A 20,203-nucleotide genomic window follows, 5' to 3' on the forward strand; every position below is an offset into this window, starting at 1 on the left:
AATGCAGGGGACACAGGTTCAAGCCCTGATCTGGAAGATCCCACATGCCGCAGAGCAACTAAGCCCATGTGCCACAACTACTGAGCCTGCGCTCTAGAGCCCGCGAGCCACAACTACTGAAGCCCGCGCGCCTAGAGCCTGTGCTCCGCAACAAGAGAAGCCACTGCAGTGAGAAGCCCACGCACCGCAACGAAGAGTAGCCCCCGCTCGCTGCAACTAGAGAAAGCCCGCGAGCAGCAACAAAGAACCAACACAGCCAAAAATAAATTAATTAATTAATTAAAAACTAAAGTAAAATAAAAGCCATACTGCTGAGAATAATAGGTTTTTTCTTCATTCATCAATAGAATTGAAATGCACTTAAGTGACAACCTTGCAAACATTTTCCACTTAGGCATTGGAGACATTTGTTTCTGAGTCAAAAGCTATCTACAAAACCATGGCTAATACAAGAGAAGTACTTGATGCTGAAGAGTACCCCAACACTGAGGCACAGAAAAACCGAGTGCTAACTCTGGAAGAATGGCAAGAAAAGTGGGTGAATCACAAAACTGCATTTCACCAAGAACGAGGAAATCAGTAAGAAATGTTTACATTTCTTTATATCAAATATTGGTCTATAACAGAAATGCTCTATCAGAAGCTGACTTTGGAAATAGAAATAATAATATAGATACCCATTATTTGATTTTAAGATGCACATTTTTAGTTTTTCACATTGGAGCATCTCTGAAATCAGGATGCATCTGTGTCATGTCATAGTTGAATTGGCAGTGATATTTCTTCTCATGGAGTATAAGTAATGGCGTGACTTACAGTTGATGACATCTTAGATTTATGAAATGTCTTTTTTTTAATCCCCTATAACATTTGTTGGGCATACATGTTTATACATATGCAGATGCTCAAGTTATATTAATGCTGGCATCTCTTTATACTGAAAAGTGGTGGTGTTCTGACTTTGCTTTCCAATAGCATGTGTTCAAATGTTAAAGTATTATCTATATGGTGGAAGAAGAGAAGCTGAGAGAAATTAATAAGTGAGCTGAATGCTTAGCAATGTAATAGTAGTAGTAGTAGTGGGCTTTGAAGCAGCAGCAATAAAGATGGGTCAGTGCTGAGTAAAGTGGTCGTGACAGATGTTCCTTCTTCCAGGCAGCCACCCTGACTGCCCAGGAGACATCATTATTATTATTACATTTGCACACTAAGTAATAGTTGGGGTATCATCCTAGAACCATTGTGTGAGTTATCTCTGTCATGTAGCTGGCCTTAGAAGACACACACACACAGGTATACATTTTCAAAACATATCAACCAAGGAAAAAATAATTTTTTATGTTTAATTACTAATCGGGAAAGCCCCAGGTTTGAGTCACATTAACTGCTTCCTAGTTACCTGACTGAGCAAGTTGCTTAACCTTCCTGTTTCTTCATGTATAAACTGGAGATTTTAATGAATAATGTTACCTACTTCATAAGGTTTTTGGGAAATATTAAGTGAGGTAATACATGAAATGTACTTAGCATTGTAAAATTGTAGTCCTTTCCTCTGTGTCTTGGGCTAATTAAAACAACTTTTTTTTAATCCCCAGGCTATTAAAGAAGCATTTGGATACTTTTCTTAAAGGCGAGAAAGAACTGAGGGTATTTTTTCCTCTTTGTGGAAAAGCAGTTGAGATGAAATGGTATGAGCAGATAAGCATCAACCTACTTTCTTGTCTTGATGATAAACACTTTGGGTGAATAATAGGATGTAAGTTTAAAAAATTCCATTCTCAGGAAATGCACAGGGATTCTATATTTTTATTAGACTAATACTGATGGGTTCATAGAGGTAACACTCTCAAACAGGAAGACAGTGCAGAAACAGAGGGGAGAACTAGTCTTTCTTTTTTTTTTTTTACATCTTTATTGGAGTATAATTGCTTTACAATGGTGTGTTAGTTTCTGCTTTATAACAAAGTGAATCAGTTATACATATACATATGTTCCCATACCTCTTCCCTCTTGCGTCTCCCTCCCTCCCACCCTCCCTATCCCACCCCTCCAGGCGGTCACAAAGCACGGAGCTCTCTGTATTGAGTTTCTAAGCAAAAGAATTAGTCTACAATCAAAGTGGTGGGGGAGGCGGAGGATGCAACCAGCCTTCCCTCTTAAATTTCCTTCATCTTTGTGTGTGGTTTAGTTTTTGTAGGTGGTTTTGGAATGTAACGAAGTTAATTTTAGGTATTTTAAATAGAGGTGGACAGAAAAGCTCAAAATGAATTACAGCTTTTTGGCAAAACCGTGTATATTCCACAGTTCAACTCAACTCTCCCTTCCCTCTACGAGCACATAGGAGGTTTTGTTTTCATGAATCATTGCTAATAAAACCAGTGATAAAGAAAATATTTCTTATGAGTAATTCTCTGTGAAGAGAATTCACTTTAATTCACAAGCCACTGTCACTATGGGTTACCCTAAAGTCACAAACCTGGCAATCGTTTCCTATACAGAATTTGTTGTGATGATAATGTACAGGCGCTATCGTACATGCCAAGACATAATCTTGTATAAGCTTGAACGTTGAGAACTTTGATCGTCAATCAGGAAAGAAAAATAAAATATATGAAAATGATTAGTAAATGAAAAAATAGTAACTTAAAAACGCTCTCTTCCCTACATAAATACAGATGGGCAAACTACAGAACATGTGTGCATTGGGAGTGGATTTCTGAGCGGGGACGGTGACATTTTTGCAGCCAGCCCCCTGCTCCCTCAACTTGTAGCTGAGAGCATTTGTGAGTGGCTGCTGTGGCTTAAGATTCTAGGGTGGCCACCAAATTGAGAACATTATATCCTAACCAACTCACTGAACCAGAAGAAAGAATTACTTTGCAAACTACCTGCAAGAAAAACATTAACTCTATGAGCAGATTGTCTTATTGCTGTGTCATAAGTGATAACAATCTAGTTCTAGCAGAGGCTTTGAGACAAGGTTAGAAAATGGTATCATGAAACAGCCAATTAAATGTGATTGTTGAAGATTTAGGGTCTAAAGTCCTTTGTAATAAAAATGCCAGAACTAAGCTACTGTAATTGTATAAAAGTTATTATATTAGAGGATTTTTCACTTATGTAACAAATTTGTGTATTAAGGTCTATACAGATATCAGATGTGAATAGATAAACTATGAGCTGAAGCCCAAAAGCATTAACATAAAATGTTTAAGACATTTCCTTAGGTTTTGGTTTTCTTTTAGGACAATATATTCCAGTATAATCCAGCCTATGCCAGTCTATAGTAGGCTATGGTTCATTTTTCCATATGTTGAGTAGAAGTAAAAATCCATGCAGCTGGTTTGGGTAACTTTTTTGTTTATATTTTATAACTTCAAAAAATGTATGGAGAATAAAAAAAAAATTCCATGTATGTTAACTTACAAATTTCCCAGGAAATGTGAAAGACAAGTTATTAATATGTATGTTTTAGAACTATAAACAGTTCATGTTCTGACCACATTGAAAGTGTGTCCTCTTGTGTAGGGAATAGGTACCATCAGTTCTGCTATTGTTCAGTTGTTTTGAAAATGCTAATTGCATTCTAACTCCACTGATACATTAAGGAACAACTTGAGCATGGTTTGAATTTCACATCTGCTTATATGTAATTTTGTCTGCAAGAAACATGAGGTGAAAGCAGATAACAATACCCAGCTCTACTAAACCGTGTATAAATAGACAAAATGCACCCATGCACAAACCTCAGCTATCTCCCAGATACCTCAGTTCACCTCGGTGTGCTGTGAGCCACTTGCTCCCATCCACAGCCAGTGTTGGAACTTTCCATGGCTGCCAATAATCCCCCTTCCATTACTTTACAATAACTTGAAAGCTGCAGCCCTTCCAACGCCTACAAGTCTACAAGTAAACTTCAGGTCTCTCTCAAGGTAAAGTGCCATGTTGTAGTATTTATATATTTTGTAACCATTTAACATGTAAAACTGTGCCACCATGTCTATTAGGTTCTTGTCTTTTTTCTTTTTAATGTGGCACTAAGTTTTTTTTCTTAAGTACTATTTAATCCATTTTATTTCTAAATACTGTTTGATTGCATATTATTGAGAAAATCCTGATTCACGGAGATGAATTATGGCAAATGTGCAGCAGCTTTTTCTTAAAAAAAAAAAACCTTTTTAAAAATTAAGGTATAATTGACATACAACATTATGTTAGTTTTAGGTGTACAATATAATGATTTGATATTTGTATATACATATATTGCAAAATGATCACCCCAATAAATCTAGTTAATCAATACATAGTTACAGAACTACATAGTGTTGTGTGTGATAAGAACTTTTAAAATCTACTCTCTTAGCAACTTTCAAATATGCAGTACAATGCTACTAACTATAGTTACCATGTTGTACATTACATCCCCATGACTTATTTATTTTATAACTGAAAATTTGTACCTTTTGACTTCCTTCACCCATTTCACCCATTGCTCACCCCCAGCCTCTGGCAACTACCAATCTTGTCTCTGTATCTATGAGCTTGTTTCTGTTTTTTGTTTTCTTTCGATTCCACATATAAGTGAGATTATAAGCTGTTTGTCTGTGTCTGACTCATTTCACGTAGCGTAATGCCCTCAGAGTCCATCCATGTTGTCATAAATGGCAAGATTTCAGTTGTTTATAGCTGAATATACTCCATTAGGACAAAGTTGTTTAATGTGTACTCCAACCCCCATTTTCCCCAAAGCCTCATGATTTTTACTGCATGATTTTGCATGGTGTGTGATTTTAAAAAATGCATATGTTGCATAACTGACTTATGTGTTTATTTAATGTAACATAAAATCAATACTGTACCTGGGTATTTGTGCCACTAGTGCTGTTTTCTTTGAGGTCCAGGATCCCAAGACTGAATTCTGTAATTATAAAGCTTACTAGAAAAATACTGGTAAGCTTTTGCATATGGTAATCAAATAAATTTCTGGATAGGGTTTAGTGTAAGTGGAAATTATAAGATTATTATAGAAATGGACGATAATGTTCTAGAGCCGAGTGCTCCAGTACGGTATCTACCAGCCCCATGTGGCTGTTTAAACTAAGTCACGTGAGCCACGTCTCAAGGGCTCAATAGCCTATGTGGTTAGTGGCTGCTGGATTGGATAACACAGGTATAGATTTTTCCATCATCACTGAAAGTTTTAATGGACAGAGCTGATTTAGAGAACTTGAAAAGCATATCTAATTCATAGGATGCTTTTAAATCAGAAACTCTTCCAATCAAATCCATTTGTAGTAAATCAACATGTTAAGGTATAATTTTCCAAACTTTTAAATTTTTCCTAAGGTCGTATAAATCATTTTTTCAGAATTCCACATAGCATAAGGTTTGAGAATATATAGGTCCACTTTCTGTGTATCTACATGTTCTGTGAAACGTTGTGAGTCTGAATTCAAATAAATCCCTTAAAATTAAGGAAAATGTATGCTTATTGGTATATATCCTTTTACTTAGTACTGTATTTGAAATAAAAATTTAAGTGTAATTATATGATTTTATGCAGGTTTGCAGACCGAGGACACAGTGTAGTTGGTGTGGAAATCAGTGAACTTGGCATACAGGAATTTTTTACGGAGCAGAATCTTTCTTACTCAGAAGAACAAATTATGGAAATTCCTGGAGCCAAAGTATTCAAGGTGTGTTTTGATTTTGGTAAATAGTTATTTCCATACCCCCAGAAGAAAGTTTTTCTCAGCATGAGTAAGTGAGGATACTATACAAGTGTCAGATGACCCCACTTTATCACCAGATTCACCTGGATATTATACAGTGTAAGGAGCATAAAAAGATAAACAGTAGCTAGGTGTGAACAAATATATATAAAAGCCAAGGTCAAAGCTTATTTGTCGTGTTTTTGATTTGGGTTCGTTTGATTTTTAATTTATAAACAGGTGTTTCTGAGAACCTGTCTTGTGCCACACCCTGCATAAGACACTGAAGAGATGAAAACACAGTCCCTGCCCTAAAGAATCGCTTAGCTTAGGAGAGAAGAGGAACAAAGGAGGCTGTTTATCATACATGGACTAAGTGTAATGACGTGGGGTATTAAGGGAACAGAGAGGAATGTTTCCTAACCCAGCCTGGGGGAGCTTCCTGAAGTGTGTCGCCACACCTGAAGTGTGGTGACAGATAGGGCTAGGACAGGCAGAGAGTCAGGTCATCCAGTCCAGATGTCCTGTAAAGCTGGTACCTGAATGTGACACAGCCAGATTTTCTTTTGTGACCGACCACCCTTGTGGCCTCCAGGGAAGTGAGCTTGAACGGCAGTAGCCTCCTGGCAAAGAGACCAGATAGGAGGTTGTGAGCAGTGGTCCAGGAAGGAGATCCTGAAGGGCTGCACCGGGAGTGTGATGGGGCACTTAGAGGAACAGATAGATTAAAATGATGTTTAGGGTGTCAAACTGGGAGGATTTAGTGATTAATTGAGTGGGAATCCAGCGGGTGGTGAGTTCCCATTTCCAGCTCAGATGACTGGTTGGATAGCAGAGAATAAAGGAGAAGCAAGTTGAAGAGCAGAGAAAATGAGTTTTGTTCTGGAGATGAGTTTAGTTAATGAGTTTAGAGATGTTTAAAAGACCTGTGGCATGATAAAGGGGTAACTGGCAAACGTCTCTGAAGCATGTGCCAAGCATTTGGGCTGGAAATGATAGATTTGGGAGTTGTCCTCCTCCTGTGACCAGAACGATCCGGTGGAACTGCTTCGCTAGCTTGGGGTAATAATGTGGAAATAAACAGAAACCACCCCAGTGAGAACAAGCAGAGGCTGTCAATTCAGAGGGAGGCGCCGACTGCATTTGTCAGAGGCTCAAAGCCTGGCACGGGGGTGGGAAAGCTTTCTAGAGAAAAATGCAAAGGCTTCTGGCGCTGTTGGCTAACTAGAAGCGGCATCCCTTGTGATTGGTTTGGGAAGCGTATTTGATTTTGAGCTAGAAGAGAGGAGTGGGGTGGAGGGGAGGCGTAAAAATCAGGGAGGCTGGCAGTCATTGACCACGTCCTGCAAGGCTGTGGTTAGGCTTCCCTGGCTAGTTGCTGCAGAGGTTATGAGTCCGAGCTCTCTTACCAGATGTGGTCTGGCCACCATCCGTCTGTACATTCGGTCTCTCGCAAAGCACTCTCTTTTCTAAATATTGAAATTAATTGCTCAGGTCACTAGGAAACTTGCTAGGACGTTATTTTACAGCTTCCTCCCACTCCATTCTTAGATCATCTAAGAATTCCCGTTTGCTCAGTCCGGAGAGGCTAGTCCTCTTCCAGACTCCTTGGAGCAGTGGTTCTCAGCCCTGGTGGCACATTTGAAATTATCTGTGGATCTTTTAAAATTCCTAGTGCCAAGGCCTTGACTCCAGCTGATTCAGTCAGAACCTCTAGAGATGGGGCCTGGCATCAGGTCTATTTAAAGCTCCTAGGTGATTCCAGTCTGCAGCCAAAGTTAAGATTCACGGGCTGTTCTCCCTGCCTCCAGGCCCCTTCCTCTCAGGGCTGACCCCCACTGTGCTTCCAGACTGGTCTTCAAAGAGCCGCCCACCTCTGTTGCACCTTATTTCAGAATAAAATCCAACATTTGCACATCCTGAAGTACATCTCCTACCCTGCTCCTCCCCCCACCTCCCAGACTTCTCACCTCCCACACCCGTGATGTCAGCAGATGCATCCAGCCAGTTCTTCGGCCACCTTTTGTTCCGCCTTTCCCGGTGCTCGGGCAGTGAGTTCCCTGCTCTGTCTGCTCTGTTCCCACAGGTCTGGGCACACACAGCCAGAACAGTACAGCCCGTTCTGTACCGTGATGGTTCTTTGTTCCCACACCTCTCTGCTCCACCAGGCTGTCCTCACTGGGGTCAGAGACTGTCAAATTCACTGCAGTATCTAGAACTTGGGCTAGTCCTGTCTACAAGGTGCTCAGGAAATAAATGCTCATCAGTCTGTGCATGAAAGAGAGGACACTGGGGAGTCAACACAACTGCACTTTTCATGAGTAACTTTTAAAATGTCTGTCCTTTCTCTCTCAGTCTGCCTGGTAATTGATTGATGTGTATACTTGTCATTAGGGGGTCAAAATATTAGGATTTTGCTAAAGTAAATATTGCTAAAATATAACAAGCTCCAAAATGAGTAATAGTTAACTGATCTTCATGATTAGCCAATCTGATTTTCCTTTTTGAGTTGATCCAAAAGAACCCCATACAGGTTTTTAAGTTTAAAAAGTTCCATTAAAAGTTATTTTCAGTAAAATTGTATTTTATTTTCAGTTAAAAAAATATTTGCGTAAGTTGCAAGGTGCAGGAAGTGGGGGCGGGGAAGATGGAGAGGAATTCACCAAAATGATTAAAATCACTGTGTTCAGAGGGTGGCATGCACGTTTTTTCTTTATTCTATAAATTCTCTGCAGCATGGTCCATATTTATTTCAAAATTAAAAAAATAAAAATTTACTTTTTTTATAGATTAGTGTTTTTTTTAAATATGTTACTTATTTATTTGGCTGTGTTGGGTCTCAGTTGTGGCATGCAGGATCTTTAGTTGCAGCACATGAACTCTTAGTTGCAGCATGTGGGATCTAGTTCCCTGACCAGGGATCGAGTCTGGGCCCCCTGCACGGGGAGCGCAGAGTCTTAGCCACTGGACCACCAGGGAAGTCCCCCAAAAATAAAACTTTAAAGTAAGATGTCTAAAAAAATTATTTGCTGTGAAATTATGTTCTTTATGTTTAATTACACGTTCTTTCTCTACCACCCATGCGCTGCTTTGCCCCTCTTTTTTCTCCCTTGACCATTCAACTACCTCCTAATTAAGTGGAATTTTTTTTTCTTGACTTTTTCATTGCAGAGTTCTTCAGGGAACATCTCATTGTACTGTTGCAGTCTTTTTGATCTTCCCAGGTAGGACTGATGTCTACCTCTGCACTTTTAAACACTTGAGTGTTTGCTAGGCAATGCTGGGGTGGGCTGAGGGTCTTTTTATCACTCCCATTCCCTTGCAGTAGCACCCATGAAGCACTGATTTGAGTCTCTGTTCTGCAGTTATTTTTAACTGCAGCCTATATGTCCGCACACTTGATATCTTTGCCCTTGGGTAGCTGCTAAGCTCTGGAAAAATTATTATGACCCTAGGAAGGTAGGGAAAAAGAGAGGAGAGCAAGAAAGTGTCTTCCACTTCACACCTGTGTCTGTAACAGAAATGCATTTCAGGGTGTGGACGGAGGTGAGAGCTCACCTCCTAAAAGTCCCTGATACCTGTTCCAGGGGCTGGGAGGAGAGTTGTCTCAAACTGTCCCTTGTTCCTTCTTTGTGCCCCCAAGTCCAAGCTGCTGCCACCAGCTCCTAGATCTAGGAGGAGATGGACAGCTACACACACACACACACACACACACACACACGCACACACACACCCAGCACATCCCTAGAAACTCAGGAAAAGCAGATACGAGATCCCCGTTCCTTAACAGCTGGTGAGGTCTCACATGTGCCATGGGGAACACTGTCTTGTTAAAGATGTTATTTTTCTTACATAAATTTTTTTATCTTTTTCTTTCTGGTAGAGCAAATATTGGCAAATTCGACAGAATTTGGGATAGAGGAGCATTAGTCGCTATTAATCCAGGTGATCGCAAACGGTTAGTGATTTGGCTCCTTTAATTATGTTGTTTTTTCCCCCTTTTTTAGCCTCCTTAATTTAGTATATTGTACTTTTTCTGGTTTCCAGAAGATTTCTAGACTTCTACTAGTTTGAAATAGCTTATTGTATTTGGAATTAGAAGACCTATATCCAATAGCATCTTGGTCTAAAAAGTATAGGATTTGGCTACGGGGACATGGGTGCAAGGCTTGTGGCTCTGTCACTTCTAAGCTGTGTTGCCCTGGTCAAAGAATTCAACTTCTCTACACCTTAGTTTACTCCTCTGCAAAGCTGTAATTTTCCTACTAATACCACCCTCACCACCTCCACTGAGAGTACCAGGTAATACTTGTTTAGCCCTTGCCATGTGCCAGGCTTTCTTAAAATACCTTATGTGAAACAACACAGTTTATCCACCAAGCAACCCTGTGAGGTATTATGCTATCATTATTCCCATTTTACAGATGAGGAAACTAAGGTCAAAGAGGTTAAGTTACTTGTCCAAAGTGCGGCAGCAAGTATGTGACAGAGTTGAGATTAAAACCCAAGGACTTTGGCTTTAAAGTCACGCCCATGACTAGGCCCCCTCACACGGTTGTTGTGGGGATGGAAAGAAATGACACGTGTAACAAGTACCGTGTTGACCCTAAATGACTGTTTAACTATTAGCTGCTATTGTATTAGAGCTTTTGGTCTGGATATTTTGGGTGACCATTCTTTTGTACCTGGTCTTATTAGAAAATAAAATTAAAATATGCGAAAGTATACTGAGTAAAATGTGACCCCTCGTGTGTACTTTCCAACCCAAATATCATTCACAGCCTTACTTGGGTGTAACACATAAATACTGAATTACTTAGTTGTATGGAGGCAGACTCAACATATCAGCGAAATGAAATTTTTCTCTTTTTTTTTTTTTTTGCGGTACGCGGGCCTCTCACTGTTGTGGCCTCTCCCGTTGCGGAGCACAGGCTCTGGACGCGCAGGTTCAGCGGCCATGGCTTACGGGCCCAGCTGCTCCGCAGCATGTGGGATCTTCCCGTACCGGGGCACGAACCTGTGTCCCCTGCATCGGCAGGCGGACTCTCAACCACTGTGCCACCAGGGAAGCCCCCAAATTTCTCTTTTTAAAAATGAATTGTTTGGGACTTCCCTGGCAGTCCAGTGGTTAAGACTCTGAGATTCCACGGCAGGGGGCGCAGGGCATTCAATACCTGGTTGGGGAACTAGGATCCTGCATGCTGCACGCGGGCCAAAAGAAAGAATTGTTTGGTGAGTAAGGCTTGTTGCAAAACCTAATCTTATTTTAATTAGACATTGCCACATCCTCTTTTTTTTTTTTTTAAAGATTTAATTTTATTTATTTTTGGCTGCACTGGGTCTTCGTTGCTGCACGTGGGCTTTCTCTAGTTGTGGCGAGCGGGGGCTACTCTTTGTTGTGGTGTGCGGGCTTCTCCTTGTGGTGGCTTCTCTTGTTGTGGTGCACGGGCTCTAGAGCTCAGGCTCAGTAGTTGTGGTGCACGGGCTTAGTTGCCCCGTGGCATGTGGGATCTTCCTGGACCAGGGCTCGAACCCGTGTCCCCTGCATTAGCAGGCAGATTCTTAACCACTGCATCACCAGGGAAGTCCCACATCCTCTTAATATACATTTTCCTCTGGTGATAATTCACACTCCTTTTCCCCTTTTCTTTCTGACACCGTTCCTCCTTTCTCTCTTCTCTGGGACCCTCACCTTCCTCACATGCCTAGAAGTCATCTTTCCCGGAGGGACCATCCTCAGCGAGGCTGTGCCGTCCTCTCTCCTGTACTTGCTCCTTCAAAGATTGCTTCAGTCCTCCTATTACTTTCATTCTGGTATTCAACAAATACACATTTAGTTCCTACTATGTCTAAATACACATGATGTTGGGGAAATAACTGAACAAGTCGCACATGGTATTGGCCCTTATTGTTTCCGTATTTCCAGCTCTGTTCTTTCTCCCAAACACCCACATCCCATATCCAGTGTCTGCTCGGCATTTCCCATGTGACATCAGTGTCCATCATCAACTCAAAAGTATCACCTGTGACTTCTGCATCTCCATAAAACACCACATTTATACACTAAACTCAGTTCTGCTGAGTGTCTAAGATTGTAGGTGTTCGCCGCTTCCTAAGGTTGTCCACGCTCTTCCTCGAGGTTAGTCTCTCTGCAGGCTTTGGTTGCGTTGCTCAGATCCACAAGGCGGTGGGGAGCAAACCCAAAATCACAAAGCTCACTCTACAGACCGTGCACCTTGTGTTCACTTATTTCTCCACCATCTGGCTTAATTTTTATAGATAATGATATAATCTGGCATAATAATAAATATAAATATATATGTATATAAAATTTTAGCACATAGTAGGAGCTTAATAAATATTTGTTGAGTAAATGAGTGAAAACAAACCTGACTCAAAGCAAGGAAAATATACTGTTTCCCACCAGCCACCATCGCCTCCTCTGTCCTAGAAATAAAGGCCATCTAAGTGGCCTCTGAACTGTTCAGTTCATGGTAAGAAAGAGTCATGAGGCCCCTCCAGAGCTCTTGGAGAATCTAGTTCTAGTTTGGTCACAGACTCTGTCTTCCTGGTCCCCCTATTCTCTTTCCTCCCCTTCCAGGCGTGTGTGTGTGTGTGTCTGTCTGTCTGTCTGTCTTGTCACAGCCCCAAGAATGCCTTGGCCTTTGTTTCCGGAATAACTGCTTATTTTGAGCCATTAGGAAGATAAATGACTTTATCTTAGCATTTATGGTACTTAGTGCTTTTTCCCAGCCCTGCCATCAGTACGGGGTGTCTCCTGCTGAGATTACACATGGGCGAGAAATGAGGTGGTTTCTGCTGTGACTCTCAGGTTTCTTGCCTACCATCAATCATACCTCTCATTTTTCTGAATTTTTTGAGACCGGTTGAGAGAGAAAGTCCACATTCCAAGAGGAAGGATGCCTGTGAGTCCTCTGAAACCCTGCCAAACCTGTCTGACTGATCACTTCCTTGGGACAGCAAGTCCCTCCTTTCTTAAGAACAAGAATCCAAAGTTAAAAAGTAAAGGTTTCTGCTCAGAAGTTTGCTTAGGTCTGGTTCTTTCACTTGCAAGGAAGAGTGACCGGCTCAAGCCAGCTCAAGTTTTAAGGGAGTTTATGTTGAGGATGCTAACGGAATAAGCTACTGACCCGAGCATTTACCACGTACCAAGCAGTGTTCTAAGCACTTTATGTGTGTGCACTCATTGAATTCTCACAACCACCTGTGAGTTGGTTACTAGTTTTATCCCCATTTTACAGATGAGGAAACTGAGGCACAGAGGGGTTAAGACTTTGTCAAGCTTACATAGCCTGTAGCGGAGGGGCTGAACTTTGAGCTCAGGGACCTTGCAGAGTCCGTACTCCTAATCCCCATGCAGGACAGCCTCCCTGATTTCTCCCAGGGCTCTGGACAGGGATGGCAGCACAGCCGGGCCCCGTGGAAAGAGCCAAGGCTCCTCAGAGCTGTGCAGCTCATCCACCTCTGTCTGTCTGTCTGTCTCCCATGGCCTCTTACCTCCCTGTGTGTGCCTCGTCTGCCCTCCTACGTCAGCACTCAGCTTCCTCTGCTCCAGCCTCCACCCAGCACAGAAACGCCAGCGTTTGGTCCAATGACCACAGCGAACTAGCAGCTCCTCTTTGGATCTCTTAACTCAGTTTCCCAGTGGAGTCATCTGATTGGTCCAACTCATCATTCTGTACCAGACCCAGGCCTGGCTCCTGGTCTGTCTGCTGATGGGCCCTGTTAGGGCAGGTCCCCACTCTGAACCCATCAGACACGTCTGGGAAGTGGCGTCACCTGCTCCTCAGGACACCTACTCCAAAGGATAGTTGCCATAGCACTCAGGGTTTATGCCACCCATGCAGAACTGTAATGTCACAGTACCTTGAATTTTGGCCTGTTTATTAGTCTTATCTCTCTCCAACTAAAGAGAGGAAAGGGACTGTGTTTTGTACCCCTTACCCGTGCCCCCGGTGACGACCCCATCATCCAGGATATTTGTTAAACTGCAGCATCCCAGGCCCCACAGCAAACCTACTGACTCAGTCTTGGGATGAATGAAGCTCGAGCATCTCTTCTTCCAGCAGGTGCCCAAGTAATCTGGTAAACCAGCCTGGTCTGGGAACCACTGCCCCAAAGCTGGCAGTGCTTCGGGAAATATACGTTCAAAGCTGATGGGCCTCCGGGGACCACATCACATTGGAGGGAGCCTCTGTTCTGCTTAATTTGACATCTTCTGGTCTGATGGGCTCCAGAACCAGGCCTCCTTCGGATTCCCATCCTTCGCTATTTCCCAGCTTAGGCAGGTAACATCATTTGCTGAGCCCATTTCTAGCTTTTAGAATGAGAATCTACTTCATGTGATTTTTTAGGAGAGTTAAACTCAGTAATAGAGATGAAAGGAAAAGCTGGCTTCCCTCCCCGCCTCTGGTTCTTTGTAAAGAAATGTAACACATGCCTTTTAATGTTCTTTTCAGCTATGCAGATATAATGTTGTCCCTAACAAGAACTGGGTTTCAGTACCTCTTGTCTGTTTTTTCTTACGATCCAACTAAACATGCAGGTAAAGTTTCTTGTTCTTTTTCCAGTTGCCTTGTTTCGTGATTTAATTCTATGACTTGGATAGCATTATTTTCTCCTAATTTATCTCATGTGAGGCATACTGCTGATATACATGCAGTCTGTGTCATCCATGGTGGTGGGGATGGGATGTATTGGGCTGATGCCTACAAATACATCTTCATAGGAGGATGGGGTGAGACGTGGACGTGGGGAGGTAGGGGTGTGCAGGAAAATCTCTAAACTATTGCTGTGTTTAATTTCTGGAACTTTATAATTTATTGCATTTTAAAAATAACTGTATTTGTTTTGAATGTGTAAAAGGGATGTTTTCTTCTGGATTCATTTAAATGTGTTTGAACATTAAAGCCTGACCTTTTTTTTTAACATCTTTATTGGAGTATAATTGCTTTACAATGGTGTGTTAGTTTCTGCTTTATAACAAAGTGAATCAACTATACATATACATATATCCCCATATCTCCTCCCTCTTGTGTCTCCCTCCCACCCTCCCTATCCCACCCCTCTAGGTGGACACAAAGCACTGAGCTGATCTCCCTGTGCTATGCAGCTGCTTCCCACTAGCTATCTGTTTTACATTTGGTAGTGTATATGTGTCCATGCCACTCTCTCACCTTGTCCCAGCTTACCCTTCCCCCTCCCCGTGTCCTCAAGTCCATTCTCTACGTCTGCGTCTTTATTCCTGTCCCTCCCCTAGGTTCTTCAGAACCATTTTTTTTTTTAGATTCCATATATATGTGTTAGCACACGGTATTTGTTTTTCTCTTTCTGACTTACTTCACTCTGTATGACAGTCTCTAGGTCCATCCATCTCACTACAAATAACTCAATTTCGTTTCTTTTTATGGCTGAGTAATATTCCATTGTATATATGTGCCACATCTTCTTTATCCATTCATATGTCGATGGACACTTAGGTTGCTTCCATGTCCTAGCTATTGTAAATAGAGCTGCAATGAACATTGTGGTACATAACTCTTTTTGAATTATGGTTTTCTCAGGGTATATGCCCAGTAGTAGGATTGCTGGGTCGTATGGTAGTTCTATTTGTAGTTTTTTAAGGAACCTCCATACTGTTCTCCATAGCGGCTGTATCAATTTACATTCCCACTAACAGTGCAAGAGGGTTCCCTTTTCTCCACACCCTCTCCAGCATTTATTGTTTGTAGATTTTTTTATGATGGCCATTCATTCTGACTGGTGTGAGATGATATCTCATTGTGGTTTTTTTTTTTTTTTTTTTTTTTTTTTTTTTTGCGGTAGGCGGGCCTCTCACTGTTGTGGCCTCTCCCCTTGCGGAGCACAGGCTCCGGACGCGCAGGCTCAGCGGCCATGGCCCACGGGCCCAGCCGCTCTGCGGCATGTGGGATCCTCCCAGACCGGGGCACGAACCCGTGTCCCCTGCATCGGCAGGCGGACTCTCAACCACTGCGCCACCAGGGAAGCCCCTCATTGTGGTTTTGATTTGCATTTCTCTAATGATTAATGATGTGGAGCATTCTTTCATGTGTTTGTTGGCAATCTGTATATCTTCTTTGGAGAAATGTCTACTTAGGTCTTCTGACCATTTTTGGATTGAGTTGTTTGTTTTTTTGATATTGAGCTGCCTGAGCTGCTTGTAAATTTTGGAGATTAATCCTTTGTCAGTTGCTTCATTTGCAAATATTTTCTCCCATTCTGAGGGTTGTCTTTTCTTCTTGTTTATGGTTTCCTTTGCTGTGCAAAAGCTTTTAAGTTTCATTAGGTCCCATTTGTTGATTTTTGTTTTTATTTCCATTTCTCTAGGAGGTGAGTCAAAAAGAAGGATCTTGCTGTGATTTATGTCATAGAGTGTTCTGCCTATGTTTTCCTCTAAGAGTTTGATAGTGTCTGGGCTTACATTTAGGTCTTTAATCCATTTTGAGTTTATTCTTGTGTATGGTGTTAGGGAGTGTTCTAATTTCATTCTTTTATGTGTAGCTGTCCAGTTTTCCCAGCTTATTTATTGAAGAGGCTGTCTTTTCTCCATTGTATATTCTTGCCCCCTTTATCAAAAATAAGGTGACCATATGTGCGTGGGTTTATCTCTGGGCTTTCTATCCTGTTCCATTGATCTATCTTTCTGTTTTTGTGCCAGTACCAGACTGTCTTGATTACTGTAGCTTTGTAGTATAGTCTGAAGTCAGGGAGCCTGATTCCTCCAGCTCCGTTTTTCTTTCTCAAGATTGCCTTGACTATTCGGGGTCTTTTGTGTTTCCATACAAATTGTGTAATTTTTTGTTCTAGTTCTGTGAAAAATGCCAGTGGTAGTTTGATAGGGATTGCATTGAATCTGTAGATTGCTTTGGGTAGTAGAGTCATTTTCACATTGTTGATTCTTCTGATCCAAGAACATGGTATATCTCTCCATCTATTTGTATCATCTTTAATTTCTTTCATCAGTGTCTTATAATTTTCTGCATACAGGTCTTTTGTCTCCTTAGTTAGGTTTATTCCTAGGTATTTTATTCTTTTTGTTGCAAAGCCTGATCTTTAAGTTGTGGCTTTTCAGGAAGAAGTGAAAACGAAGTATACACACTTTTAATTTGTAAAAGTACCCTATTTGATTTTTAATTGCGCCTTTTTTTTTTTTTTTTTTTTTTGCCGTACGCAGGCCTCTCACTGTTGTGGCCTCTCCCGTTGCGGAGCACAGGCTCCGGACGTGCAGGCTCAGTGGCCATGGCTCACAGGCCCAGCCGCTCCGCAGCATGTGGGATCTTCCTGGACCGGGGTATGGACCCGTGTCCCCTGCATCCGCAGGCAGACTCTCAACCACTGCACCACCAGGGAAGCCCTAATTGAGCCCTTTTTAAAAAGTGCTTTGTTTTATAAATATCTGTGTTTGTATTTTTTTCTGTTTGAATAAGCCAGATCTTAAAAACTCATTAAAAGATGAGACCTAGTGTCCATAATTAAGTCTGGGACAATCAGATGGAAATAGAAAATAAGGGAAACAGATGTCAGCTCTGCAAATATGATGTAAGTTCCCTTCCTGAACAGTAGGCCTAAGGAAGGGCCTGTAGGAAGAAGATAGAACAGGCCTTGTCTGGGGTGGAGGCTAAGAATTCCCTTCTAGAAAGGGGCAGAAGCTGTTTCTTCTAAAGTAAATGGTAAATGGGCAGAGTTTGTAGGATGAGGGTAAGTGCAGGAATGGTAGAAACTCTATACCCTGGAAGCAGGAAGCCCCAAGGGAATTTGTTCATGAACTCCACTCTGAGTTTCCTATTCCCAGGTTCCAAGGCTGACTCAGCCATCTCATGTAAGCTGGAGATGGGCATCTAACATTACCAGTCCCCTCAGTAAGCCAGTCTTTGGTATCAGATGTGCAAAAGAAGAAACAGAAGAACCTGTCACATCCTCACCTATTTGGATAATTGAGTTATGTATGGAATGTGTATACCAAGGTCATTGGAAATAAGCTGAGAAGTGGGCCCTGAGAATTTATTTCTCTTTACAATTAGATCTTTTAGAATTTATTCTTCACCATGTTTCTCTTTTACTTAGGTCCACCATTTTACGTTCCAGATGCTGAAATTAAAACATTGTTTGGTAAGTTACAGACATGTGCTGTAACTTTTGAAATAAAGTCAACAGTTAACTGTTTCGAGCTATTAGCAAACTATTAATATCTAGAAGTATATAAAATTTAAAAGTCAGAAGCCATTTAATTGGAGACTATTATAATAAAAAAAGGAACCCATCTCTGTAATAGGACTTTTTAGCTAAATGGTATGCTTATGTTAAAGACATCTGAATTCTTCTAGAGAGATGGTATGTTTACTTTAGCTCTTAGGAGTTACAAGTGATAATAACAATTCAGAGCGCAGAAAATTTACCCTTAATATTTATTTCCCTGTGTTCGTTAAAAAGAAAGAAAAGATCTTCAGTACGCACTCTTTTAAAAATCATCTGATATGTTTTTAGAACTGTTGCATTCTTCATAAAGTTTTAACTTGTCACACTTTCTTTTTGTTTCAGGCTCAGTGTGCAATATTCATTGTCTGGAGAAGGTTGATGTTTTTGAAGAAGCACATAAAAGTTGTGGAATTGACTACATTATTGAAAATTTATATCTATTTACAGGAAAGTAAATGAGATGTAAATAGAAGCAAGTAATATCAACATGTTTTTGAGCAATTGAAAATTGTGCTAAGGCATGAAAATATAATAGATGACTTTTGGAAAAAAATTCTTCATAAATCATATCACAGATCTTTGCTCAAAAATGCTTATAACTTTTTAGGAAAAAAAAACACATACTTTGGAAAAGAGAGTGTGATTGGGGGGTGAAAGATTATACCTGTGTGTCTTACTTACAGATTGCAAGAATTTTTTACAATCAGCATGTATTACTTGTATAATTAAAGAATAAAAGAGAAATATAATGCATATAACTTAAATATAATAGACGGAAACATTGGCATTGTTTATGAAATTTAGAACCATTGCGTAAATGTAACACTTTAATGGGGTCCAAGGTAAAAGATAATGGTCTAAGACATTATATAAACATTAATTTTTACTATAAACCCTCATATTGTACTCAATCCTAGCACTCCTTTTCACATTTTTTTCTCCTTATATAATTTTATATGTGACAGAATGAAGAAATAAACTTTTAAATTAATGAAATTAACCAATCTATATGGAAAAAATATTTTTCCCAAACTGTAAAAAGAAATTATTTTTAAAAGTTGTTTTCGGTGTTTGGCAGTTTTTTGTTTCTTGTAATTTAATCTTGTTTAGATGATAAAGTCTTACGAAGTGCAATGCACTTAGGGCTGGATTCATGTCTGTTCATTATGAAAGTTTAGATTCAAAACTTTTCAGTTTTTCATTCAAAATCACATTTTGATAAATCAGACATTCCTCTCTTACCGCATTACCTAATTTTTAAATGATTTAGATTGTTTAGCTCATGTTAATAGGATGGTGTGTATTATAAAAATTATTTCATTGTGTGTTTATGAAAATTTCAGAAACTTTGAAATCTCCAGCTTCTCATTTTCAACCATACATCTCCAGCTCATTTTTCTGTGTGTGCTCAAAACCTTCGAGCCTGCACCACTTTCCCCTCCCCACCAAATCCCTCACCCCTGAAGCCAAGCACATGGGGCACGAGTTATGAAATTAGACAGGTGGTCAGAGTGGGTGCTGGAAGACCAGGTGCCCTTGGGGGAGAGCAAAGCTGGAGACCAGAACCCAGGTTGGGTCCAAGGAACCACACAGGTGATGGAGATCTGCCTGTTAAGGAGGTTCCCGGAGGCTGCCTGAAACTCGGAACTCACCAACCCAGGAGGGATTCAGGTTCGTAATGGTAGCAAGCTTTTGCTCCTGTGAGCTCACAAGCCCATGCTAAAGCTCCTACAGTCTGCTCCTTCTCGGTTCAAAGGTTGCACCTCTCCTCCCGGACTGAGATGCTTCTATTCTATGTGGCTTGCTCTCTTCCTTTCTCTCGTCATTGTCAGATACAATCTGGGATGTAACTGTGTCATTGGACTCATTCTGGGATTCCTTCTCAACTGGGTGTATGTGGCATGTCTTCCCACACTTGCAAAACCAGCAGTCCATGTGCCTAAGCACTAACTCCCTCCCCCAGACTCCTCAGCCTGTCACCCTCAGCCCCCTCATCTCTGCTGTAACCACCCTGAACTGGGTCTCCATTTCCCCCCCTCTGCTGTGTGGTCCTTTTCACAGGAGTCAGCCACTGACCACAAGATCTATTCTTCAAATCCTTTGCCTCCACAGGCCTCAGGGCTTGTTCTAGGTGGAAGGAGGAAGAGATGGTCGTGCTATTCCAGGACCCTCTAAGTAAGAAGTATTGGAGGGAAGCACAGAGGAAATCCATGGAGACTTCGCCATGGAGGAGGGACGATTCTTCATAGGAAACT

The 20,203-nt window shown here is 41.1% G+C and overlaps 1 protein-coding gene across 2 annotated transcripts; it reads left to right on the forward strand.

The window, feature by feature from the left end:
- Positions 1–439: 439 nt before the first annotated feature.
- TPMT (thiopurine S-methyltransferase) lies at positions 440–19,098 on the forward strand (the record flags this gene model as incomplete). 2 transcript variants are annotated; one of them, XM_079713649.1, is made up of 8 exons in its annotated part: positions 440–579; positions 1,596–1,688; positions 5,564–5,696; positions 8,883–8,935; positions 9,595–9,669; positions 14,192–14,277; positions 17,817–17,861; positions 18,291–19,098. In XM_079713649.1, the coding sequence occupies 8 exons, from the start codon at positions 440–442 to the stop codon at positions 18,401–18,403; spliced, it is 738 nt and encodes a 245-aa protein (XP_079569775.1). In that variant the 3' UTR covers positions 18,404–19,098. The 2 variants fall into 2 exon arrangements, with proteins under 2 accessions (XP_079569775.1, XP_079569776.1); XM_079713650.1 differs by lacking the exons at positions 17,817–17,861; positions 18,291–19,098 and adding an exon at positions 17,545–17,664.
- Between the last annotated feature and the right edge of the window lie 1,105 nt (positions 19,099–20,203).

Source organism: Hyperoodon ampullatus (assembly GCF_949752795.1).
Source record: "Hyperoodon ampullatus genome assembly, chromosome: 10".
NCBI classification, from domain to species: domain Eukaryota; kingdom Metazoa; phylum Chordata; class Mammalia; order Artiodactyla; family Ziphiidae; genus Hyperoodon; species Hyperoodon ampullatus.